This window comes from Alligator mississippiensis, chromosome 1 (genome assembly GCF_030867095.1).
Source record: "Alligator mississippiensis isolate rAllMis1 chromosome 1, rAllMis1, whole genome shotgun sequence".
Lineage (NCBI taxonomy): Eukaryota > Metazoa > Chordata > Crocodylia > Alligatoridae > Alligator > Alligator mississippiensis.
Genome location: NC_081824.1, coordinates 211,724,168 through 211,750,622, shown reverse-complemented (window position 1 = coordinate 211,750,622; position 26,455 = coordinate 211,724,168). Strand labels below are relative to the sequence as shown.

The 26,455-nt window shown below is 43.8% G+C and overlaps 1 protein-coding gene across 1 annotated transcript in view; it reads right to left on the bottom strand.

Annotated features, from left to right (window-relative positions):
• REL (REL proto-oncogene, NF-kB subunit) overlaps positions 1-14,338 on the bottom strand; it is a 42,301-nt gene extending 27,963 nt beyond the window's left edge. The window contains exons 1-3 of the mRNA XM_006273745.4: positions 14,212-14,338; positions 7,205-7,347; positions 304-452 (exon numbers count right to left, since the gene is read on the bottom strand). Coding sequence (XP_006273807.1) covers positions 304-452; positions 7,205-7,347; positions 14,212-14,218 — 299 coding nt within the window. The 5' untranslated portion in view covers positions 14,219-14,338. The remainder of the gene's footprint in view (positions 1-303; positions 453-7,204; positions 7,348-14,211) is intronic.
• Positions 14,339-26,455: the final 12,117 nt, after the last annotated feature.

Genomic DNA, 26,455 nt, shown 5'->3' with positions numbered 1-26,455 from the left:
AATGAAGAGAAACAGAGGTCAGAAAAAGTTATGGATCTACTGCTCAATATTTATCTTTCCATTGATGGCTGCTGAATGTAACAATAAAGTACTGAACAAATAATACACTTCCAAGGCAAAACAGAGTCTCTTTCACAGAAGTTTTGTAAGGTTGCCCAGGGTAAGTTTCCTCTCTCGGAATGATCTGGGGAGCCCACAGAAAGGCACAAATGTCAGCTCCTACACAGAAGTTATCCCGATTGTTCTTTTAGTCTGGTGACTAGATTTCAACAGCATAAAACTGAACTCAGTGCCACTACTTACGATATGACTCTGCGCTCTGGTCCAAATTCGGCTTCATAGTAGCCATCCCTACAGTCCTTTCCAACCAGGTCGTGAGGGTGAGGCTTGTAGGGCTCGTTCTTTGTTACTAATGTTATCCTTATTTTCACTTTTCCAAAAAAGTTAATAATCTGCAAAAGCGTATGGAGAAAAACGTAAAAGACTTGTTCACATTTCTGTTTAAAAGACTGCAGAGGTTTTGAACAGATTTATTATGTGCTCTATACATGCCTAACATGGAATACATGTTGTCCTATGTATGTTACAGGAAAAACAAAAAGTCAACTGAGCATTTCACACTATGTTCAGATGAATTACTGTTACACAAAATTAAAAGCCAACACTGCTCTCCTGAAAATTCAGAAGTACTGTTTCACCACATTACCATTCATTTCACACTAAAAGCCAGTGACAGAACAATTAAACAGTGTTTTCCTTTATATTTCAGCTACAGATGATAGACTATAGATATCTACAATGCCTACAAAGTATTCATCTTTTATTTGTAAAAAAGAATCACATCATTAACCAGCTATTCTGGCACAATTACCATGGACTTTGTAATGAAAAAAAATGTCCTAGGTTGTTAAAACAGAAATCAACATTTTGACATTTTAATTCTAATCTATGTTGCCATAAAAATGAGAAGAAAGTCTTCTCCTTGCTTCACATACAATGCTCTCCTAAGAGCCGATCCAATGCTCCACTAAATCAGTGGAAGCCTTTCCAGTGACTGCGACAGGCTTTGGATCAGGCTCAGTGAGCTGGAAAAGGGGCTGACTCTTCATCCAGGTGCTCTGCACACAGGCGAGTTGAAAGCTTATTTATTACGGCATCTAGATTCTATTATAAAAACACACAGTTTTGCTTGGAAACACAAGGAATCTTCTACTGAAGGGCAACTGTATCTTGGGGGTGAGGAGGGGGAAGCAGGATTTTTTCCATTAACTTCATTCAGAATTGGATAGGATCCAAATCTTAGGATCCCTTAAATAACTGAGAGTCCCATCAGTAAAAGCAAAAAGTAACTTTCATGAGTAGAACGGGTCTCTTGATGTAGGGTCAAAGCTTCAGGCCCTTACTTGAGCAGCGGGGAGAAGGAGGAAGCATTCTATTTTGCGTCTCCGGTGAAACATTCAGGATGACATGTGTAGAGCTCAACACGAGGCTCTCACAAGATTCTTTGGGATAGTTGGAAACCTTTTTTTTTTTTCCTTAGTGCTCCTTAGACACCTGCAGCAAATTCTACCTGTGTGTTGGTGGGTCTATCAGAGTCTGTGGGGGTTGTGTGGGTGAATCTGAAAGCAAAATTTGGCCTATACTGGTTGAAGCTTGGAAAGCAAATCGGAGGCACGTTCTAGGTGCATGTTTGTACAGATTAAATCCCTCCTCCCCTACTTTCTACCCCACAGCTGTTCTGCACTCCCTCTCCACATATTCCGAGATTGAAGCATTCATTGTATGCCTTCCTTCCTAACTGGCCCTTTCACCTTGCCCTATACTTTCCTGGTGTCCATCATCCCTTCCCTCATTCTTGAACTCTCATGTGAAATCTTTTCATCAGTCTTCAAACATATAACCATCTCCTTTTAACCTCCACCTGGTTCTCTCAGGCCTTCCCTGTTTCCTCACAGCTCACACCCTAGCGTAATCTTGCTTTGACTTCCTCCCAACTGTGTTTGTCCTTTACTTTTATAATCCGTTTTTCTCCTACGCCCCATTGACTCTACTGATGCCACTCTAGCTAAGTTTAGTTATGGCATCTCCTTGGAATCTTCACCCCTTCTCCTCTTTGATATTTCCACCTCTGGTGGGGAATCCCCCTTATAGTGATCAGTACCCTCCCTCCAGTCCTTGAAGTAGCAGGAATTCACTTAGAAATCACTTCAGTGCCACTATCAGCAACGATCAACTTCATCAGCAACAGACACCTTCAGTCATGACCAGAGGCCTCCTTCGCTTTGGATTCTGGTTGTTCCTCATTTGCTCACAAGAGTCATATGCTCCAGCTACTCCCTGAACCTGTCCCCTAGTCCACAGCTCAGGCCTACAGCCTCTTCAGCAGCCTGCATAGACCATTCTCCAATTATCAGAGAAGTGGCGCCACAAAGTCAGAAGGAATTTCCTGCCAACTCTGGTCAACCAAAGCTCTACAAAGGTGAAAAGGCCACCTTCTCCTGTTTGCTCAGCACCTGGCCAGTCACTGCTCTAGGGCAGGGCCATGTTTCACAGCACTGCTGTTACTCTCAACATCACTGTCCACAAGATTCTTTGCCTCCAGCTCTTACAGGGAACACCTCCAATCTTTCAAGCTGTTCTCCGCTGGTGCCACAAAAGCCTCCATCATTGACCCCATCTTCTCTACATACAGCTTCCAGGCACATACTTTAGTCAGAGATTTGGGGGGTTTTAATCAGAGAATTTGTGAGTTTTTAATCACAGAAAACCAGGATTGCTGCTAATCAGGAAGAGGTCAGTAAGGCACTCTTCAACCAGATGAAAAATCTATCCAAAAGCTATGGGATGGTACTGATAGGAAACTTCAATTTTCCAGACATTTGCTGGAAGAACAATGCAGCCAAATGTAAAATGTTAAGCCCATCCCTAACTTGTGTGGAGGTCAACTTTCTGTTCCAGGAAGTGGAGGATACAACTAGGGGATAATCTATCTATTGAAATCTAGTTTGCTAATTTTGCTGATCTCATGCTTTCCCTCTCTCAGGATCTGGAATCCTGCCATATCATGATACCTTCCTCCCGAGTTACCCATCACTTCCATGTCCTCCACCAATTCTTCATTGTTTGTCAGAGAGGAGGACATGGACCAGTGGCTTGAAGCTGCAGCAAAGTAAAGTTAGACTGGATATCCAGAAAGACTTGTTCACTGTTAGAACAGTGAGGCAGTGGAATAGACTTCCTAGGGAAGCTGTGCACTCTTTACCACTGGAGGGGTTCAAGAAGAGGTTGAACAGCCGTGGTTGGGGATGATGTAGGCATGGCTATGCCTATGTTCTACTATGGGTATTTCCCGTGCTTCTGGGCTTTCTGGTTGCCCCTGCCCACCTCTTTCTGCTACATGTGTCAGGGTGTTTGTAAGCCTTCCTCAGAGGCATTGGGCGCTGGCCAAGACTGGAGACTTTAACGGGGGTGTGCCAATGCTCCTGCTGGGACCAAAGCCAGAGGTTCCTGGCTTGGGGATCTTGCCCCTCCATTCAGGGTCAGACCAATTGCCACATTTGGGGTCAGGAAGAAATTTTACCCCCTGGTCAGATTGGTACAGTCTATGCAGGGTTTTGCCTTCCTCTGTATGGGGGTGTGGCCCTCAACCTGGCATCTCTTGAGCACATATTGATGACATTTCATAAAAGCAGGACATTGGTCTACTGTGCTTCTCTTGCTTTACCTGTGGCAGTTTAGGCTGTTAGATCTGTGTTGTGTCAGGGTTGATGATAGTCTTATGTAGAGTTTAAATTATGGTTTGTATGGGATGGTTTGGATAAGAATGATCCTGCTTTAGGTAAAGGGTTGGCCTTAAGTGACCTCTGGAGGTACCTTCCAGCTGTACTTCTCTATGACCCTTCATGGGTCTCCCACTATCAACTTCAATGCAATATTACAAAATGGGTCTCTCATCAACTATCTACCTTACCAAATTTCTTCATAATAAAATATTTCATCAGCCACATAAGCTTATATTTCTTTGCCCCAATCAAGCAGGCTGTTGCAAAATCTTGCCACTATGCCCTCTACCACTTGTTCAAACTATCCACTCCCCTCCGTTTCTACTGTCCATATCTTGTCTATGCCTTCATCATCTCCTATCTGGACAACTGTGACCTACTTCATCCTGCATTTTCTCAATATTCACCTTATTTCTATTCACTCTCTCCATAACACAGCCATTCGAATCTTCTTCCTTCAGCTTCCACTTTGACCACTTTGTCCCCAGTTTCCCAGACCCTTTACTGATTCTGCATCACCTTTCTCTGACCTTCAGAATTCTTGTTATGGTATTCTCTACACAGCTCTTGCTCCAAATTACTGGTTGCACCTGATCCCTCTATTCCCTTTAACAGAGAAACAGATAGACAGCGCCATGCCTGGGGCAGCCACCAATGCTCACTGCATTGCTGGCTGCCAAACTGCCAATCACAGCAGCGTGAATTGGCTACCACTGCAGTCTCAGCTTTTTTTCCTGACCACTCAAAGGCAGTGCCTGGAGTTGCTGCCCTGGTCACTGCCCTCATTTATGCAACTACCCAATAATCCACCTTCCTACCTGCTACCTTCAATGACAAGGATGTTTATAGCCATTACATTTTTCTAGGTTTAATCTGGACTACAGCAGTCACTATATACATGTGGATGTCTGTAGCCCAAATTAAAATTGGCTCCTGTCCGAATTAACTAATCCTTATTGAATGAGGATTAAAGTTAATGCAGACTAGGGCAGTCTGAATTAGGCAAGTTAAACTGTATTAATTAACGTATATATAACAGCATTGCTTTTAGGAAAAACAGTCCTTAGGAACTCATATAAGCAGATAAACATTGTAAATATCAATCTCCTCAATTGCATTTTTGCAACACAACAGAGCATATCAGGCACAAACCTTTACAGAGTTAAATGTGCCAACAACAACCCATCCAGACTAAGCATCAGGTCAATTGCACAGCCCTGTAGATAGCTGCAACAATGTAACAGAGTTTAAACAGACTTATTATCACCTCCTAATTACTTCCAACCACAGCTAATTGGGTCTGTTAAGGAGCTGTCAATGATTGTCTAATAAATCTTAATTCAAATTGAAATTTGATTCAAACTGTCATGCAAATTAGTTACCATGGTTTAGAAAATGGCCCAAGTGCTTAAATTTCTTCCCCAGTAATGACAACTGTCAGGAAACCATGGTAAGACTCGGGATTTCAAAGTCAAAATAACTCTGACTCATGATCTCCAGATCCAGCCCTCAGATCTCCGGATTTTCCCAGCTGGTAAGCAGAGAAGAAGGGTAGAGGAAAAGGGGCAGAGGAAGAGGAAAGGGGTGGGGGGAAGATCAAAGCCCCTGCAAGGAGGGAGGGAGGGAGGGAGAGGGGCAGGAGCAGGGATGAGGTGAATGGGGCCCTGGGGCCAGGGTGGGTTGTCCAGAGGTGGGGGGAGGGGGTGCAAAGGCAGGATACTGTGGGCTGGGGCTCTGTGCCCTGCTGCCTTGCCCTGGGAGCTCAGCTGTACAACCCTACTGTACTTCCTGCTGCCAGGCAGGCAGGGGATGTGCTGTGTGGCCAGCATGCCTTACGTCCCCTGCCTGCCTGGTGGGCAGCAATGGCATCACATGGCTGAGCTCCCGGGGCAGCCTGCCTCTGCCCCATGGGGGGCCATGTGCCTCCATGCCCCCCAGGGGTGTGCACTGCTGTGGGGAGCCACGCCCCTCCCCTCCCCCATGCCTCTGGACAACCCACCTCAGCCCCGGGGGACCCATTCACCCCTGCCCCTGCCCCACTCTCTCCCTCACCGTGGGGGCCTCAATCTGCCCTCCCACACTCCTTGCCTCTCCCCCCTGCCCCTTTCCCTCCACTTACCAGATGACTGCTGTCTGTGTGTCTGTCAGTGTCTTTATGTATCCGTTTGCTCTTCACTCCCAAGCCACAGCCTGCCCAGCCAGGGGCAACATGTGGGGGGTGCATATGGGTGTGCGTACATCCCCTGAACATGGCGGTGCACCCCCTACAAAAAGGCGCTGCCAAGCCTGTGGGCGATCGCCGCTCGCCCCTCTCCCCACTGCCAACAGTGCCAGTGGCGTCTGTGGGCAGTCAGCGATCCCTGTTGGCCTATGCCGACAGTGTCTGTGGGTGGTCGCCATCCCCTGGCTGGCACTTGCTAACCCCCCCGCCACCGACAGCACCAGTGGCATCTGCGGGAACTCCTGCTTACCGCCACTGCATTCCTGTGCCCAGTCCTGCTGCTGCCTCTCATTCCTGACCCACAATACCCCACATCCTGCTAGGCTGTCTGGGGATCCCCTCTCCAGGCTCCAAACCCCCCACACACACAGCCCCCAACACTTTCACAAATAACACCCCCCCCCACACACACACTCCAAAAATAGCATCTCATGATTTACATGTCAGTCTCTTGATTTTTTTTAAGAGTTTATCTCATGGTTTTTGGCACAGTGGGGTTGGCAATGCTGCTTCTCTCATGCTATATATATCTATCCTGCACCTGGAACAGCCTTTTCAAACCCTATACCTAAAGACAACTTTTTTACAACCTTCCTCAGAACCCATAATCAATCTCTACACAACTTCACTTAAAATAGTAAAAAACATACTTGAGAACCCAGAACAAATGAAGAACTAACATGATCCATTCTGCAAAACCTATGCCAAGTAACTGTACTTATTCTGTCCATCACCTTAGAATATTATCCTTGTCTGCATCTTATCTTGTTGTAGATAGAGCGACGTAGTGTTAAAGTTATGGCCCAGGAATTATGCGAGAGGCAAGGATTTCCTAGGGTAGTATCTTTTAATATCTCAATTCTGCAGCTGGTCCAGAGGTAGACAACCTTTCAAATGCAAGATGTCGTTCTTCAGACCTAAAAAGGAGTTTATCTAACTAAGCAGTTGGTGCAATAAAAAATATCACCCCAAGAAAGCCTTGTCTCTCATCTTGTTCTCATCAACGTTTAGACCATAACATTTAGTGTCTAGGAACAGAGGACCTCATTCCCTTCATCTGAGTTGTAACTCCATCAGCTTCGGTGTAGTTAGTGTGGCAGGCTAACAGACTGGAGAATCAAGTGTACAGTCCCATAAATTCCTACAGTTTAATGTAAAAGCATATGATAATAATGATAATAATGACAGCTAATAATGTTACCTGTATAGCAGGGAATGTCTTATTGTTGTCAGTACTATGTTCTCCTGGAATGCTACCTGCGGATCGTCCTTCACATTTATACCTGAAGCGCATGCCTCGCTGCCTGGGTTGCTCAAATATTTCAATATAGGGTTCATGCCCACCTTTAAAAACAAAAATGAAAACATTTTATGTTACAACAAAATACAGCTTAAAAAAGCAAAAAAAGAAAAATGTCTTTGTGGTTAGGACAGTAGCATTACATTTATGAGTTCTATTCCTGGGTCTGCCAGAGCCTTTCTATTGACCTTCCTATGTCACTCTATCTGTGCATAAAAGAAGAATAATAGTATTTCCTCTCTCCCATCCTTTACCCATCTTTAGGCTATCTGCTCTTCTGTTATTATTTGTGTATATGCATTTACACAGCAAAGGCCTTCTAGGCACACCTGTAATGCAAATGATCATTAGCAGGGTTCCTCTACATACTGGTCAGGTTCTCTTTGGGCATGAGTAGATGAAACGGGGGCCCTAAACTGAAGCGGTGGATTTTTAAAAACACTGCTTCAATTTAGGGCGAAGTAAACCCCCATGTCGTGTACACCCGTGTCTTACCTCCCTTACCAGTGGCAGGGAGGGGAGGGTGAGCTGCCAGTGGGCAGAGTGGTCCCTGGGCGCAGCGTTGGGAAACGACACACAGACTGGTGCTTCCCTCCACGGCAGTGGCGGGCCCCCTCCCCAGGTAGCACCTGCCCACAGGCACCTGGCTTGTGCCGTTCCAGGGGGCACCGCAACTGAGGAGGGAAGGACTAGGTCCCTGGACAGCTCATGCAGGCAGGCTCCAGGGGGAAAAAAAAAAAAGAGAGAGATCGGGCTCGATGCTTTTTTTTTTTTTTTTTTTTTTTGCTTTGGTGGAGCCTGCCTTCCCAGGCTGCTGCCAGGCTGCCTGCACAAGCTGCCTGCATAGTCCCTAAATTGCACGAAGCCCTGTGCTTTGCTCTGTGGTTGTAGGGCAGCAAACTAAAACTCCTCAGAGGTGTTTTAGTTTGCTGCGCCCCAGTCATTTAAGATGCATTACGCTGCTAAATGTGCTACAGTAGCTGGAATTAAGGCGCAATATGCTGCTGATGTGTGCAAACACCAACACCATTAAAGTGGTGCAAAAGCATTTAATCCGCTGTAAAGTGTCACGTGCACATGCCCCTCCTTTTGTCTACACACACCCTGTAATGGCAGAAAGGGCTTTTCTGCTGAAAGGTGTAGAAAAGAATAGTTTCATTAATTCAAGAAAATGGTCAAAATTGTAAATTACAGGGGACTCTTCTAAATACAAGTCCTCCCAGAGTAAAGGTGTTTCCTCAGCATTGATCGATTTAGTACCTACAGCAATGAAGAAACAAAATCTCCGCAAACCATACAAAAATGATAATATGCTGAATACCATCATTGTGGTCCCAGTAGCTGCATGCTTGCTGCTGGTGAAGTCTACATTGTGTCTACTTCTCCTAGGAGCAGACACTAGCAGCTGAGTCTCCCCCAAGACTATAGTAAAGCTAATGGAAGCTGCCAAAGAACCTCTGCATGCAAGATGAAGGCTTTTAGGGAAATGGATGACATGGAAAAGAAGATGGGTAGGGAAGATGGCAGGACTGGCATTAGTAAAAGCTTTTGAGAGACTGACTTCAATAGGAGTCTAAATACTGTTTCAGAATTATGTGTAACCCTCTGCATGTGCCCAGCACAGGGTTACTTTTGTCTCACTATAGTCCTGTGCCCCAGCACAGGAGGGAAAATTCCACTCTTTCTGAGATCACAGGAATTGACAAGCAGATAAGCAGCACCACAACTGCAAAGTGGCACAAGAGAATGTGAGTGATTTTAGTTAAAAGTATTAATTGATCACAGTAACACACATAAGAATGCTGGTTCCTTCTGGGCTTGCTGATAGCAAAATGTCTTTTACTTCAGAATTAGAAAACACTTCATTTTCCAAAGTAGGGAACTATAACAGGCTATGTGACATGACAACTCGTTTAGGAGGAGAATGACAGAGAAGAAGAGCGTTCTACCTATGCAAGGTTTTTATATTCTTTTGTGGACAGAGATGGAATGAGGATGCATGCAAAGAACTACGCTGCTGGGTTTTAATGGAACTATCTTTAAATGGAGGTCTTTCTTTCTTAAAAACAAATCTCAACCAGAAGTGATGGGCTTGATGTAAAAAACACTGGTTGAGGTTTTTTTTTTCTCTAGCATTATGGAGGAAGGCAGAATAGAGGATCAAAGTGTTCCCTTCTGACCTTAAAAACTATGAGTCTATGGACAGGGCTGGAGACTGTTTAGCAGTTCAAACTGTGGAAAGTGAACAAAAAGTTCCCTACCAATTTAGATACTGTGTCAGGCTGCTGGGGTAAGCAGACAGAACAAACAGAATTTTGCCTCACTTTACTGCCTCCTAGACTCCCTTGGTTCATATTTTGTTGTTGAATTATTTGGGGGGGGGGGGGGGGGGGGGATAATCACAGAACGTACCCTGGCATTTTTTTTTTTTAACAGCTTCTCACAAAATCTAAGTGACCGCTGTCCATCCAATGAATCTGCAGGTCAGCATGGATGACACTGGACAGTGGCCAACCATATGCAATAGATGGCAGCTCCTGTTCCCTTAACAAACACTTTCCTAAGTCCAGTGGATGAGGCATCATAATGGGAAATAAGAAGGATCAGTCTTTGGCCAGTGGTCTGACCCTGGGCCTACCTCTTAACTTCTGGGTCCTTTGGTTTTGTCCTTTGTAAAAAAAAAGATAAAGGCACGTGCTTTTGTGGAGCACTTTGAGACCTAGGTATGAACAAGGAGAAATGCACTCTGTATAATATTAAAGACCAAAATCATTCTCTTTGTAAGAGATTGCAAGTGTATCATCATTACATAACTTAGGGGATATCAATATACACAAGCACAAGCAGGCATACACATGGCAACAGGCCCAGCAACATTTGGGTACTTCTGAAAACTATGTATAGCCATATTGATTCTGATTGTACAGTAATCATTTCAAATCTTTTCTGCCTTCTTACTTTAATCTAAAATTTTGCATTCATGTAATAACCAGTATCTGCTCAAGAGACCCATTTCTTATCCAGTGATGACATTATTTTAAAAGTCAAACCTCAATTGTCCTTATGTGGACTTAACTTGTGGTTGAAACAACCGTCATTAAGACAAGCCTACTGCTTAACAGTAGGTGTGCTTTTGGTAAATAAGAACCCACCGATGGCAGTAACCTCCAGAGATTAAACATTAGACTTCACTTTAACTTGACATTCTCTCTTTATTTAAGAATCAGATCATCCTCCGCCGCTTCAGCAAGTTGGTGTGGATAAGTAGTACATAAAAGAGTTTGTAAAAACGAAGACTTGGAAATCCGAACTCTTTGTAATAAATCAGAAAACAATTTCCTCTTCCCTTTTTCTGTAAATTAATGGTGCTCTTGCCCAAGTAACAGAGTTTAGACTATTTCACAATCCCCACTCTGAAACACAGTGTGGTTCCCCACATAGAAACAACAAATTAGCCTTTTTTCAGAGTAAAGAAATATAAACTATGTCAAAGGCGAACATTCTTCCAATGGCAAAGATGACTAATTGTAGACAAGAAAAATAAGCTCCTTAGTTACCTGGTTGTATATAAATCAAGCATTCAGTAAAGAAATTAAATGAAAGAAACCTGAAAAATCTAGTTAACATTTCTTCTTATTAAAGGAAAGATAATGTAATTGTTTTATCTTACAGGGGTTAACTTGCAGAGGTTATAATTACCTATAATTTAGTATCTACTGGATTATTATACCATGTATTCCAGCATGGCTTTTGTTCCTTTTCGCTGCATTGTCTTTTTCTATCCATGAATGCTCTAAAGCTTTTAAATACTGTAAAATAAAATATAAGAGGTTGATGTTCTCCATGATATTAGAGGGTGAAATTATTGAAACCATCAATGTCAATAAGAATTAACAAGGAATTAAAGTGCCACTAACTCAAGACCTGGAACTTGTTTTACTGTATTCTGTATTAAGTGACAGGTGACCAAGTAAAAGACAAACACAACTCAAGTGAGAAATGAAGACCAGTTTAAAGTTTGATATGTCATAAGCCATATAAAGTAAATAATGGAAGCAAATGCTGACTGCTCAGCTGACCATAAGGAAGAAGGCTCTTTACCATGCCCTGCAAAGTGCTGATGCAAAAAATGCAGCTGTGCCTGCAAAGAACCTTCAGGAATTAGATGATCTGCCTTTTACAATATTTGTGGCTCACAAGCACATGGTACAGAGAGGGAAAGAGAAATATTGTGTGTGCATGCCATTCATCTCACACTGATGATTTGTATTGTATCTGGAGAGGCCTAGTCAGATTTCAGAGGTAAGCATGGGGAAAGATGAAATGAAGAACCAGAGGAAGGTGGCTGTGACATACTATATGTGTTTCAATACACCTGGAGGGAAAACAACTGGCTTCTATTTCCAGCTGTTTCCAACTAGCAAAGCCAGAGATCCTTTTGAGGCAGGCTATGAAGATGTTATGTAGCAAGACTGGTAATTCTTACATGGCTCTTAGGGATGTTGTCTGGATATGTGCTCTGCACCAAAATCTGAAGTATGAGAAAAAGGTAGAGGTGGGCCAGGGAGTGATGGGAGCGTGACCACAGTGGCTCCACAACATGAATCACTATCCAGAATGCCCATGAAGTGAGGTATATGCAGCAGACACTATGGTGGCACTGCTGAGAAAATTCTGGCTGTCCAACTCACATGATAGTGATCTGTTCAGAGCCTCTGAGCCAACTCTTCCAAGCTGAGCACCCCAAAAAAATGAGAGGCCGTTCAGAAAAGTCAGATATTATATTCTAAGTATTTGCAGCTCTCTGAAGGGTAGGGGCCTAGGCAGACAATTCAGAGGTAACATGTCTATTACAAAATATTTGCCTACAACCTGAAATAAGTGCAAATATCCTCTTAATTTAGAAAAGAGTAATCCCCTACCTAAGTCTTCAGGACCTGCGTAGCACTCTAAGCAAAACTGCTTTGCACACTTCCTCTTTGTTATCATGTGACATTACAGAATAGTAACAAAAAGTCAGTAAATACTAGGAAGTTAAGAGCTTCCTCTGCTGAAAAATTCCTTTGCCAGTTAGTTGCCAATATGTTGAAAATCTATTCAGCACTGATAACAGAGAGATAGATATCTCCTGCTTCAGCTTACCCGCTTTAAAATACAATATCAAATTTGAAAGGGCACAGGCTCAATAATTTTATTTATCTGACTATAAGCCAACATTTAGAAAAGCAGATCAAGCACATGCACTAGCAATGGCTGACTTAACACGCAGATCACAAAGCAGATACAGGTTAGACAACATTTTTCTTGAGGACAGCAACTACTCTTAATTAATGCAACCACCTCTAAAATGGATTTTTTTTTTTAATTTCTATGAAAGATGCAAGATCAAAAGCTTTTCTTAGATAAAAATTAATTGCATTATGTCTGCTGATTCCTGTTTGCCTGCTCCATTTATGTTTATTACATTGTTGTTGTGGCAGCTCTCCCTCTCTCACTTCTTTCTCAATATCCTCTTCTAATGTGAACAGCATTCATCAGCTGAACATCAGACAGGTCTTAGACAACTGGTAATCACCCCAGATCTGAAACTTATATGTACATTTGGCTCTTTTAATTTAATTTCCGCTTGTTTTTTAAGTTTAAATGAGCCATTCTGAAAGTGATCAGTCTTAGCTCTAAATTCACATTTTCTAATGTTTGTTCACTATCTATTTTGTTAAAACCAAATAAAGTAAATATTTGGACAAGTGTTTACTACTGTTCCTAAAATCATGATTGTAGATTTTAACAATAGTACTTTAAGTAGCAGAAAAATAAAAACAAGCAGGCCAACAGATTTTCAGAAGTGACTAGTGATTTGGGGCTACCAATCAGTTATCAATTTAACGTAACTTATAGGAAGCCTTAGAACCTAGCCCCTGAAAATCAGTTCCCTTTAAAAAAGTGTCTCAGCTTGGACACCTAAATATTAAAGCATCCAAACCACAAGTCAGTTTATAAAATGCGTGCACAATGGCAGCTTCTCATAGCTTAGCAGATTTACTAGTCTAGGTGTACCCTACACACACACTGCGGGGCTGGGGACAGTGGGTCAGGAGTGAGGGGCAGTGGGTCAGGACTGGCCACTGGTGTTTACAAATGGGTCCTGATACAAAAGAGGTTGAGAACCACTGCTTAAATGCACAGTTATAGTCCTGAGCCTCTGACTACAAATAGGCAAGACATGCCAGGGGCTGTCCAGCAGAACAGCAATTTTTCATTTAAAAAGTGAAGGTTTGGTTGATATATGGGAGCATGCCTTAGAAGGCAAATATACCAACCACAGCAGGAAAAGATACCAATCCATGCCACAACAGCAGAGAAGGATTTGGGCATCATAACAGGTAACCAAGTTGCCTAAAACAAGTGCCTATATTTAGCCACCATGTATGCAATGGAAATTACACTGCCTTTAACGAAGATGCAGATTATAAATGGATTGTTTGAACTTATTTCATGCTTTTTCCTGCAGAGCTAAGTCAGGAGCTTTGAGCTGAAAAGCACCATCAAAGTGAGGGTGGAGGAAGTCCTTCTCCACATTCTCGTGGGGGGGATGCGCATGAAAACCCGATCGGGAACCACTGCTCCAAGTGAAGTGAGCATCAGCTCAGGAAAGCCTGTGTTACACAGCCAGAGATGAGAGAGCCACCGACACAATGTCGGTATCTCTAAGGGACAGATCCGTCCTGCCCTGTTACAGGAAGGGACCCGCTCACCTGGGCTCCATTTGGTACGCACATACATACACACAGAGCTTTCCATGTCCGCTACACACACCCATGTCTACTACACACACACGGCCACTCTACGCGCACGCGCCTCCATTACCCCCCCGTGCCCACTGCCCCGCGGTGCCCGGCCGCACTCACCCGCCATGGCGCTAGCCCTCGCACGCGGCCCGCTGCTTGCTGCTGCCCGGGGACTCGGGCTCGGCCGCGGGTCCCTGTGCAGCTGCCGGCCCGGTCCGGCCCAGCCCGGCCGTCCCGCCCCCGCAGCTTGGCCCCGCCCCGCCCCGCGCGGGAATTTCCCCGCCAGTGACGCGCGCCAGGGCTGGCCGCCGCGCTCTGCTCGTCCCCGCCCCCGCCCTGCCCCTGGCGAGGCGCGGCGGCGTCTCTCCGCCCGAGACACGCGCGGCCAGTCGGCCGCCCCCGGCCCGGGACACCTCCTGCTCTGTGGGGGAGGCTCTGGCTCGTCTGAACAGGTGGAGACTGGAGGGTTTCACTTACCTGCCAACCTGCACAAGGGCAGAGAAGGCCACTGTCTTCACCCGCCTGAAGGACCTAAGCCAGGGACTAGCGCGGAATTTGAAGGGAAGGGAGAATTTCTCTGTCTCTGCCTGACACACATGCACACACACCGAACTGCAGTTTAATATGCATTATACACACAGGATGAACTGCACACACACACACTGCAGTTTAACATGCATCGTACACACAGGATGAACACACACACACTGCAGTTTAACATGGATCACAACTGTAGTTTAACATGCATCGTACACACACAGGATGAACTGCACACATGCACACACACGGCCTGAAGTTTAACATGCATTGCACACACAGTGAACTGCAGTTTAACATGCATCACACATGCCAGATGAACTGCACGTACACAAGCTGCAGTTTAACATGCATCACACACACACACACACACACACACATAGAGGATGAACTACACATGCACATACAGTGAACTGCAGTTTCACATTCATCTCACACCCACAGGATGAATTACACACGCACACACACTGCAGTTTAACATGCAGCTGTGGGAGTTATTGGCTGAGGAGTTGCACAGTTTTGTTCTCCGTCCATCCTTTCCACCAGTTAGCTAAATGCAAGACTAACAGCACATTCATGGTCAGTTGGACAAAGCTGACTTACAACACCCTAGAAACAAAAGGCAGGATTCAAAAAGATTTGACTTTTCGTTCCACTTTGTACCAATTTAACATTCAAAAGAGGGGAAATATCACATCGTTTCCTAGACCAGTGGTACTCAAAGGATGTACTGTGGAAGCAGCAAAAGTGTGTGCTAAAAATGGGTTGGGTGGGGCTCTGGCTTCATCAGCACCACATACAGGATTGGACCCACAGACTGGATCTGGCCCACAGACTGGTGAGTGAAGTGTGCTGCCAATTTTAATCCAGAAAAAAAGTGTGTCCCAGGTATCAAGCTTGGGAAACACTATACTAGTCACTAGCCAAAACCTATTGGCCTGCTAGCCAAGACCTAGTGACCAGCCCAGAATTTAAATGAGTTATCATAAGTCTAATGTCAAAAGTTACACATTTCTGAACATCAACTATTGCTAGCTTATGTCAGGCCCAGCCTGTGGTACAGGATACAGCACTGCTGGCATCTATATTTCATTGTTTCATCCTTTTCCCTTATAACAACTAGAGTTTACAGAGGAACCTGTTTCCTCGGGTGCTTGTCAATGTAAAAATTCCCATTAAAACTCATAAGTGAAGCCAATGGCCCTCCTAAGGCACTTGGGGATGTGTAGAATACCCAACAAATGTCCTAATCCTCATGAATGTAGTGGATGCTGTCTACTAAGGCCTCTGGAGACTCACAGAAAGGGAAATGCCCTCCCACACCCCAATTTCTTTCCTGAACCTAAACATTGTGTTCACTCTTCTCCTCTCTTGGCTCTCCTGATATTCTCTTCTTCATTTGTGACAGGCAAATTGAACTATAATGAACCCATGAGATTAATTTGGCAGAAAAGATAGGGAAGTATTCTGTACCCCCTTCCCTTCTTCAACTTTGAACTGTTCCTGACCATTTCCTTCCCTGCTTGATTCCTTCAACTGTTGGTAGTTCCCTTCTGTGCCACAGCAAGGCATCTGCTTTGCTCCCTATAACTCTCTACGACTTCCAAAGACCCAGGTCTGCCTGTCAGCTGTTCCTCCTCAAAGACTGAGTCCTCAGACTCAAAAAAGATATAAGGGAGTAGTTCATGGCTTCTTGGCCTCTTGTGGGCTAAGGTCAACTGGGGGCATCTGAATCCCAAGACCTCTGGCTTTGGGCCTGCACGTAGGATACCTGCCAATGGATTTGGGAGTATCTGAAGTCCCAGGGTGAGAGCCTGCGACGGAGGATGCTCACTGGTTGTAGCCTCATACATGATGTATAAAACGATTGAGTTTTGCCTGCTCAGTTGATATGGTTTTTGGAACAATTGAGGGATACTTAATCAATATAATTTGGCTAATTTGACCTGAAACACAGAATATATTAATAATGATAATAAAAAAGTAAGCTCTACATATTGTGGAAACAATTATGTCAATGGTAAATATAATCAGTCAAAGCAAAGATGAGCAAATTGCAGTGGCAAATTCATCAATTTGCCTGAGCTACAAATAGCCATTCAACTTACCAAGTTATTCAGAGAAAATGCAATCAAATTTGTCTCTACTTTTGCTTTTTTATATTTTTTTAAGTTACTGTATGACTGGGGTATGCATTTCCTGCAGTCATTAATAACATGACGCATGCACTGCCCATCGTAGTTTCTTTTGAACTGGAGTGTTTGCTACAGTTCACTTTGGGGTGTATGTTATTGTGGCTCTTTGGTTAAACACTGTCTGCACATGTGGCTCCTAGGCTATGTCACTGATTTAAACCTATGCAAAACTCAGGGAATTTGGGGCCCACACCTCCAGCTGGGTGTGAAATTCACCACTTGACCCTATTGCAATGAGAAGCTGAAAAGGACCACTGAACATGAGCATCCCTTGAACTTTGTAAAAATCCAGTTTGAAATCAGATGTGGGCATAAATCCTGAGCGGGTCTGGACAAACAGTAAAATAACTGTGAAGGCATGAACATGAAGGAGCTTACACCCAGCTGACAGGTGCATCCTTGTGGTATAAGACAATGCACTGGACCGGCAGCAAGATTTTGTTCTGATTTTTTAAATCTTTTTATTGAGAAGATTAGCACACTCTTAACTAGTATTTCCTGAGAGAGATACTGTTCACATTTTAGCACTTTATTTATTATTCTTGCTACATTGTAGGTCACATCAAACGAATTAATTTGCTTACACAAGGTCTGAATTTGGTCCCATGCCTCTCCCGATGATAACAGATTAAAGTTAGGATATTTGGACAGAAAAATAGGGTTATAGTGTCTTACTCTTATTGCAATACATTGAACCATTAGATACTGTCTACTCTACTCTAGACAGTGTCTCCTGGCTCCTAGTCTACTATAGACAGTATCTCCAACATACTGCAATAGAGTAAGACATTACAACCCTATTTTTCTGCCCAAGTATCCAAATTTACAGATATCCAATGTCACAAGTATGTAAAATAAGATGTTTCCTTTTAATATGATTATACATGTTTAAAAATTAAAAGTAGAATTTATAGTTTTCTGTCTCAAGGCTGTTTTTTTAATCTGTCATAAGGATTTTTATCATAAGGATTTCATGGTATAAACTGGAATATAGTTTCATTGCTTCTATAGAGCTCCTACTGTTTACAAATGCGGAGAATCTGGCCAAGAATGTCATATATTTTGTATTTTTGTCATTATAAGCGTAGTAGAATTCATTATCCTGATGCCATGTGTTCTACAGGTTGATTTGCTAAACTGAAGCAGGAATGCATGTTTTACATTTTCCCTCCCATAAAATCATACATCAAAGTTTGTCTAGCACTTTTTATTAAACTTTCCCCTAATATTAAAGTTAGAACTGGCTTCTAATGTGTTCAGGGAGCACTTTGATTCTTACATGACTGCTATTATAGAAATGATGGACAAAAGTAAATTTGTCATGGAATCACTGCATTTTTGAGGTTGTAATTTTAATCCAAGTCCTATTTAATATTTGGTTTCCAATATTTTATCCACCTCCTACATGCATATACAACCCCTTACGCCCCAGAAAAAACATGTAGCACACTACTGAGATGGTACATTGCTCTCAGAGATGGTAGGCTAGACCTGGTGTCAAAGTAGGCTTTGCTATTAAATGTAAATCGATTGGATTAAGCTCCAGAATTAGAACACATTAAAAGAAGAGCTATTCAGAGTAAAAAAGTGGTTTATAATGCTTTCTTATTCAACATTTTTTTAGTTTGTTTATTTACAAAAAACCCAGAAAACAGTGGGTTAGAACCTGGGCTTCTCTTAGCTTGAAATTCTGAGTTCAACACCAAAGTTAATAGTGTGGACAGACAAAGTATTAAAATGCTTAGATGTTACAGTGCTTTACAGTTTATCCACTGTAGTAATTTTATCTGTCCACTTTAAGTAACTGTAACTTTGCTTCTTTCTAGTTTAAAAGTAGAGTTTACATCCACTGTGCTAGTACATGTACAAAAAGGTGATAAAGGTATATTGGTTCAGCTGATGCACAAATCTCTCCCCTAACCTTTTAAAATGGTTTAATGTTATATCTGTCCATAGTCTTAGTTAATTAAAGTCTAATTTAAAACATATAGACTTAGTAACATTGCTATGGAACCTCTGCTTTGGCCATCCTAATTTAAAAGATGGAAAGATGCTCTCACATGCAACAGGATTATCACATGACTGATATAGAACTGGTTACAAAGAGGAATGGAAAAGGCTGTGTTCTCATAGGTTCAGATAGCTGAGGCCTGTTAAACCCTGATCGTTTCTACACACTAGTTCAGGGGTGGGCGAAATACAGCTCACAGGTCAGATCCAGCTCGACAAGGGATTTTACCAAGGCTGCAGCAGGTCCCTTGACCCCACCTGGCCCAGGCATGGGGGGGCAGCCTGTCAGACCACCCCTGCATGCACACTGGGGCTGGGGTGGTACGGCAGCTGGATTTACTTCCCTGCAGCCCCTGCAGCAGTAGCTCCTTTCAGTTGCCACTGCCAGTCTGCCACCAGACCTGGCCCTGCTGTCAGGGCACCCCGAGCCTTCTGCCCTGCACGTACCACCAGGGGTGCTGGACACAGTGGGTGGGTGGGTGAGGTCTCCACAGAGACTTGACCTGGGACCCACGCAGGCAGGGTGTGCTCTGCTGGGCAGATGGGATGGGGCTGTTGGGCAGGTCGGGGGGCCAGGGCTGGGATTATGGGACAGTGACTGTGCAGGACTTGGGCCCAAGGAACCACGATCTGCTCCCCTTATGCCCCTGCCCATGAACCTGGCACCCATTACAGGGGTATGCAGGGAGTGGATTGTGGCTCTGCCCTGGGCCCTGGCCCCATGCTGTCACAGCCCCACAATCCTGATCCCAGCCCTGGCCCTGCCCGCCTGCGGCCTGCTTCCAGATGCCACTCCCTCCGTGCTTGTGGCCCCATCCAATCTGCTCAGCCTAGTGCAGGGCAGAGCGAATTAGGGAGTTTTGGTGAGCTGTTGCGTGTCATGGGCATGGTTTGTTGACCTGGCCCACAACAACTCACCAAAACTCCCTAAATGGCCCTCCAGCCCAAATATTTGTCCCCCCTCCACTACTTGGAGTTGATTCGTGTGAAATTTGAATTCTGTTTTTTTGGAAACAAAGCAGAAGTTACCTTTTCTTTAGGGACAGTTAAAAATAGTTCATCTAAGGCTACGCAGGAAAACTGGCTTCATGGAGTGACAGCAGGGGGTCATCACAGCCCCACGCTCCCAGGGTCTCCATGGAGCAGCACAGGCAGGGCGCACAGCTGGGTAGGGAGCTGCTCTAGGTCTGGGACCAGGGCCAGGGCTGGGATTGTGCAGTGGTGACAATGCAGGGCCAGAGCCAGGGCAGAGCTGCGATCCACTGCCTGCAAGCCCCTGCCAGCAGAACCCGCACTTGTCACAGAGGTGTGCAGGCAGTGGATCATGGCTCTGCCCTGGCTCTGCCCCTGCACTGTCACTGCCACAAGATCCCAGCCCGGCCCCAGCCCCAGAGCAGCTCCCCACTCAGCCATGTGCTCTGCCTGTGCCACTCTGGGCCAGTCTCCAGGGAGATCCTGGGAGTGCAAAGCCATGACCGCCCCATGCTGTCACTCCCCACTGTTCCTGGGGTCTCCATAAAGACTGGCAGGGAGCAGCGTGGGCAGGGTCTGCTGGGAAACGGAGCCTGTTGTGGGCCTGATCCAACATGTGGGCCAGATTTTGCCCACCCCTAATCTAAGTGGCCCGCAAGAGATGATTATGATCAATCAAAAGTATGTGATTCAATTGAAAGGGGTCCACACTTCCATTGAAAATTTCCAAAGGGTCTGCACCTCCATTCAAAAATTTTTCGGAGGTCCACAAATGAAAAAAAGTTGAAAAACACTGATCTAAACGTAATTTCCTTAATACTAGCTGCTCTTTATTTATTTGGTTTCTTCCAAGTTTCATTTTCCTGTATTCATGCATTACAACTATTATTTTTAATTATAACTGTGTCTGGGGGCTCCAACTGAGGTGAGGGCACAACATTGCAGGTTCTGACTACACAAATGAATCAAATAAATGTCACTGGAATTTTAGGTGGGGACCCCTCTTTAGCAACAGACAGTTATTGGTCTGAGGCATAAATCTTGGCTTTAACAAAACATAGGGATTGGTCCTAACTCAGCCAAATGGTATAGGGCTCCATGATTGTCCAGTATTATCTCTACTCTGTCTTTTGTTCCTCTATATAGGTAAAGGGATGAGTTGGATTGGCAGGTTAAATTTTAGCATTCATGCTAAACTTCTACCAGCTAGAAACTGAGATGAAGCCACACACCTATGGTTGTATCACAACTTGGCTATATCAAGGATCACACTAGTCAAGGATCTGCCCCAAAGAGCAGGGGGCCCTGCTGATGCCCACAGCTCTGAATCATGAATTACTTCAGAATCATACTCAAAATAGCCTTTAAACTTTGTTAGACTTTATTTTAGCTGGTCTCATGGATCTGTTTCTCTCTACTTCCTATCTTGTTTTCTGTGCTTCTCTAGCAGTTGCTTGTTTTTAGTTTATGCGGTACACAAACCTTTACTTCTGCTGCTGCCATCCAAAGTTCTGTCTTCCCTATCAAAAACAGGCACGTTTACGTAAAAATAGCTCTTTCACTATAAAATCCTAGTAAAGATAAGACACTGGTAGTTTTTAGGGAAAAGATTGACCTTAATCATCTACATCAAGATAAAAACCACAATTGCTAAGCAGCAAGAAACTACAGCAAGAAACCTAACTTGACATTGCTCTTTTGATGCCACATGTACATTGTTTTGGTAGTGAAGATATAGCCTCACAAGATTTTATTGACTCTCCACCTCCTACAAGCTGCAAAGATCTATTGTTTTTTGCCTGCTGTCCCTCTTAATTACTCTTCTCTTATTTAACCCAATGTCATTGATTTATATAATTATTTAGAATACTGCTGATACACTTACTATGAGCAACATTAAAAATAAATTTGTATTGCATTGGAAACCAAACAGCCAAGTCAGCCCCCAAGAATGTCAACAGTACTCACTTGGAAGATTACAAGTTAGGCATGAATGTCAGTACCTCGCTGAACTGAGGTTTTAATTTTGACTATTCAGCACACAGAAGAAAGAGACTGGGGAGGGAGAAAGTTTGCCAAATTTTAAATGTAGGGAAACAAAAATATATTTAAATATTTGGGAAGGGTTTTGTAAGAAAGCCTAATTAATGTTTACAGCCAGACTGTTTTACCTGGCTTTGGCAGCATTAAGGACCCTTAGAGTAGGTATAAATGTAATCAAATAAAAGAGAATAATGCCCAAAGTTATCTGACATGGCCCTTTTAATAAGTCAGTCTTCCAACTTAGAGAATTTTTTGCTAAGAGACTCAACCACACCTAACTACTTTATTTTTAAAACATTATGTCATCTTGGTTTCTCTTTTATAAACAGGAACTATATTATAAGTTCTGTAATAAAAAATAAGGGAATTCGTTTAGAAATATATAGCTTATTTCTCATTTCACTAAAGCCGCTTTCCACAACAGTAGCGGAATAAGTTGTACTTACAGCCATTTTAGAGCCGATCTGAATGGACAGGTTGCTATAAAATGGCCCAAGTGTACGTGAAAAATAGTTTTTGTTTAGTTATATTGGCTTTATTCTAGATTTTGCACCAGTTTTGTTCTATTAGTTACAGACCAATTGGTGATACAGCAAAAGATAAGTCAAATTGATCTGTAACTAGTAGAACAACTGAATAGTCCAATTCGAGATTTGCATGATCTGTGGCAGTGGTTGCAAATATATGTGTCATAGTTGGGGGTTCAGGAGCTGCTTGCTTCCTATGGACTCTTTTCTCTTCAAGCTGTTGGAGCCAATTCCTATCATGGACTTTAATGTCCTGGTGGAGACAATGACACCATTTGTTCCGGTCGTTTGCCAAGGTTTCCCATTAGCCAGGATCAATTCCAAATGTCTTCATATCTTGTTTGTATGTGTCTGTATAGCGAAGCTTGAGGTGTCCTGTTGTTCTTGTTCCCTTTGATAATTCCCTGTATAGCATGTCCTTGGGTACACATCCATCTTCCAATCTACTCAGATGGCCTAGCCAGTGCAGTCATCTGTCTGAGTAGGGTTGTCACACTTGGTAAATTTGCCCTTTGAAGAACCTCTGCATTGGTAACTTTATCTTGCCATTTGATGTTGACTATGCGGTGTAAACAGCATAGGTGGAAGCTGTTTAACCTTTTCTCTTGATGTGCATAAGTTGTCCATGTTTCCCCACCATACATGAAAGTGCTGAGTATACAAACTTTGTACGCTAGCATTTTGGTCTTGATGGTAAGATTTGAGTTGTTCCATGCTCTTTTAGTTAATCTGATGAAGGTGGTGGCAGCCTTTCCAATGCAAACTTAAGTTCTTTATCCAGTGAGAGGTTGATGGTCACTAGAGAACCAAGGTAGCTGAACTTCTGGACTACTTCTAGCTGGTTCTCATTAAGGCTGATTGTTGGATCTAACTCCCTGTCCTAGTACAACTGTTTTCTTTCTGCTGATAGTGAGAGCAAATGCCTGACAAGCTCTTGAAAAGTGATCCATGACTTCTTGTAGTAGGTCTTCGTCATGGGCTGTAAGGGCAGCATCATCAGCGAATAGAAGCTCCCTGATAAGCACCTTTTTAACTTTAGTCTTTGCCTTGGGTTGTGACACGTTGAAGAGTTTCCCCTCCAATCTTGTGTAAAGGTACATTCTACCTTCCAGATCTCTAAACATGCAGTTTAGGAGTACCAAGAATAAGATTCCAAAGAGTAGGGGCAAGAACATATCCTTGCTTCACTCCGTTTTTCATCTCAAAGCTGTCCAAAGTGGACCCATCAAGCTGAACAGTTGCTTTCATGTTGTTGTGGAAGAAACATATAAGACTTAACAGGATTGGTGGGCATCCTATCTTTTCTAGGACTGTAAGTAGGCCGGCTCTGCTGACGGTGTCAAATGCTTTTCTTAGATCCAGGAAGGCAACGAACAATGGTTGGTTTTGCTCTGCACTGTTCTTGAAGTTGACACAAGGAAAATATCATGTCTATGGTTGATCTTCCAGTCCTGAAACCACACTGAGATTCAGGGTAGACACGATTTGCTAGTTGTTGTAGGTGCACCAAAATGACCCTTGCAAAAGCCTTTCCTGCTATACTTAGTAGTGAGGTACCTCTGTAGTTGTTGCACTTGCCCTTATCTCTTTTATTTTTATACAAAGTGATGACATTTGCATCATGCATGTCTTGTGGTACCTCACCCTCTTTCAAGCATTTCAGTAGCAGATAATGAAGATATGACAGTGGGCTTTCTTTCTCACATTTGAGAATTTCCACTGGGATGCTATCTTTTCCAGGAGCTTGCCACTTGATAATGAATCAATGGCCTTGCTTAGCTCTTTTACAGTGGACTCTACATCTAACTCTGGCATGGCCTGTAGAGTTGGTTCTTGGTCATGTGTGTCAGGTTCTGGGCAGGTGTGTGCTCGCATATCTTCTGTGTGTGTGCTTGTGTGTACGTGTGTCTGGTTCTCTGTTTTTGCACGCATGTGGCTCTATGTGTGCGTATGAGCATGTGTGTCTGGTTCTCTGTGTTTGCATGTGTGTCTGGTTCTCTCTCTTCTCTCCTTTTTTTCTCTCTCTCTCCTCTCCTTTGTTTCTTTTGTCTTTCTCTTTCCCTATTTCTCTCTCGTTCTTTTCCTCTCTTTCTTCTGTTTCTCTTTTTTTTCTCTCTCATCACAACATGCTTAACAAAAAAGAATACACAAGAACAAAAGTAATATATGAAGTTTTATTTATTGTCATCAGGTTTAGAATTTGTAGAAAACCTGGTATTTATTGTAAAAAAAGCAACATTTATGATTATTAACTATATTAATAGGCAGTGCATCCTGCCATGTACCCCCACTTCCCCGCCCCAGGGTAGACATTGTGTTTTTTTTCAGCACTCTGGCCAAAAACGTTGCCTACCCCTATCCTAGGCAATCTGGCCATGAGTTGTTGTCTGTACCAGCTCTTGCATTGAAGTCTCCAAGAAGGAATAGTCACTTGGTTGATGGTATTCCTTTGATGACTTGGTGCAGAGTGTCGTAAAATGTATTCTTCTCCTCAGGGCTGGAGCTGAGCGTTGGTGCATAAGCACTGATGATGTTCACAGAATCAATAGTCATCTGAAGCATAAATGAGATGATATGCACTGACTTCCGAATGGGTATTTCTATAAGCTTTACTGAAATTGCTTTAATGAAATTGAAACCTCTCTTTCTGCAGTTTATCCCTGTACGAAACAACAAATCAAACATTTAAGATTTGTCTGCATCATTTTCTGCTTTTTTGTAGTATTTTCTGCACTTTAACTTCCACACAAACAATCTGCTCTGTAGACTGAAACTGGACATGGGGGGTTGGTTTGAGTGCTCCAGTGACATAGAAAACTAAATAAGCTGGTCCAGATGGAGAGGGCATCCCACTGGGTCTGTCTTCACTTCCCCTTTTTATAGGGTCAGACCTTATTCATAGATTCATAGATGTTAGGGTCAGAAGGGACCTCAATAGATCATCGAGTCCGACCCCCTGCATAGGCAGGAAAGAGTGCTGGGTTCAGATGACCCCAGCCAGATGCCCATCTAACCTCCTCTTGAAGACCCCCAGGTTAGGGGAGAGCACCACCTCCCTTGGGAGCCCATTCCAGATTTTGGCCACTCTAGCTGTGAAGAAGTTCCTCTTAATGTCCAGTCTAAATCTGCTGTCTGCTAGCTTATGGCCATTATTTCTTGTGACCCCCAGGGGCGCCTTGGTGAGTAGAGCTTCACCAATTCCCTTTTGCGCCCCCATTATGAATTTATAGGCAGCCACAAGGTCGCCTCTCAACCTTCTCTTGCGGAGGCTGAAGAGGTCCAGGTGCCCCAGTCTCTCATCGTAGGGCTTGGCCTGCAAGCCCTTAACCATACGAGTGGCCCTTCTCTGGACCCTCTCCAGGTTATCTGCATCCCTCTTGAAGTGTGGTGCCCAAAACTGCATGCAGTATTCCGACTGCAGTCTGACCAGCGCCCGATAGAGGGGAAATATCACCTCCTTGGAGCTGTTCGTCATGCATCTGCTGATGCACGATAAAGTGCCATTAGCTTTTCTGATGGCTTCATCACACTGACGACTCATGTTCATCTTGGAGTCCACTAGGACTCCAAGATCCCTTTCTGCTTCCATGCTACTGAGCAGGTCATTTCCTAGGCAGTAGGTGTGCTGGACATTTTTACTTGTTTAGAAAAAAGGGAAAAAGTTACCTGATTGCATTGCTATCTATTGTGTTTCTATGTAACAAGGTAACCATTCCAGAAAACAACACAATAGACATGGATGGTGGAGACTTGTTCATAACTTAATCCAGGACTGTCCAACTTCTGAGTGGCTGGGGGCTTCTGGACCCCCAACCACACACTGTATAGCTGACACACACAACTTGGGCAAGTGCTGCACTGTGCAACTCCCCATGCCATACTGCACAGGTTGCTGATGTGCTGCCTAGGCCTTCTAAGCCACCAGCTTCTTCCACCCCCTCTCTCCTATAGACATGCTGCACAGCCGTCCATCATGCCAGATGCACAAACTGCAACACACTGTGTGCCCTCACCATGCCATGTGCCACACATTTGCCTCCTCCACGCCATACAGATACACTACAACATGCCTCGCCACCC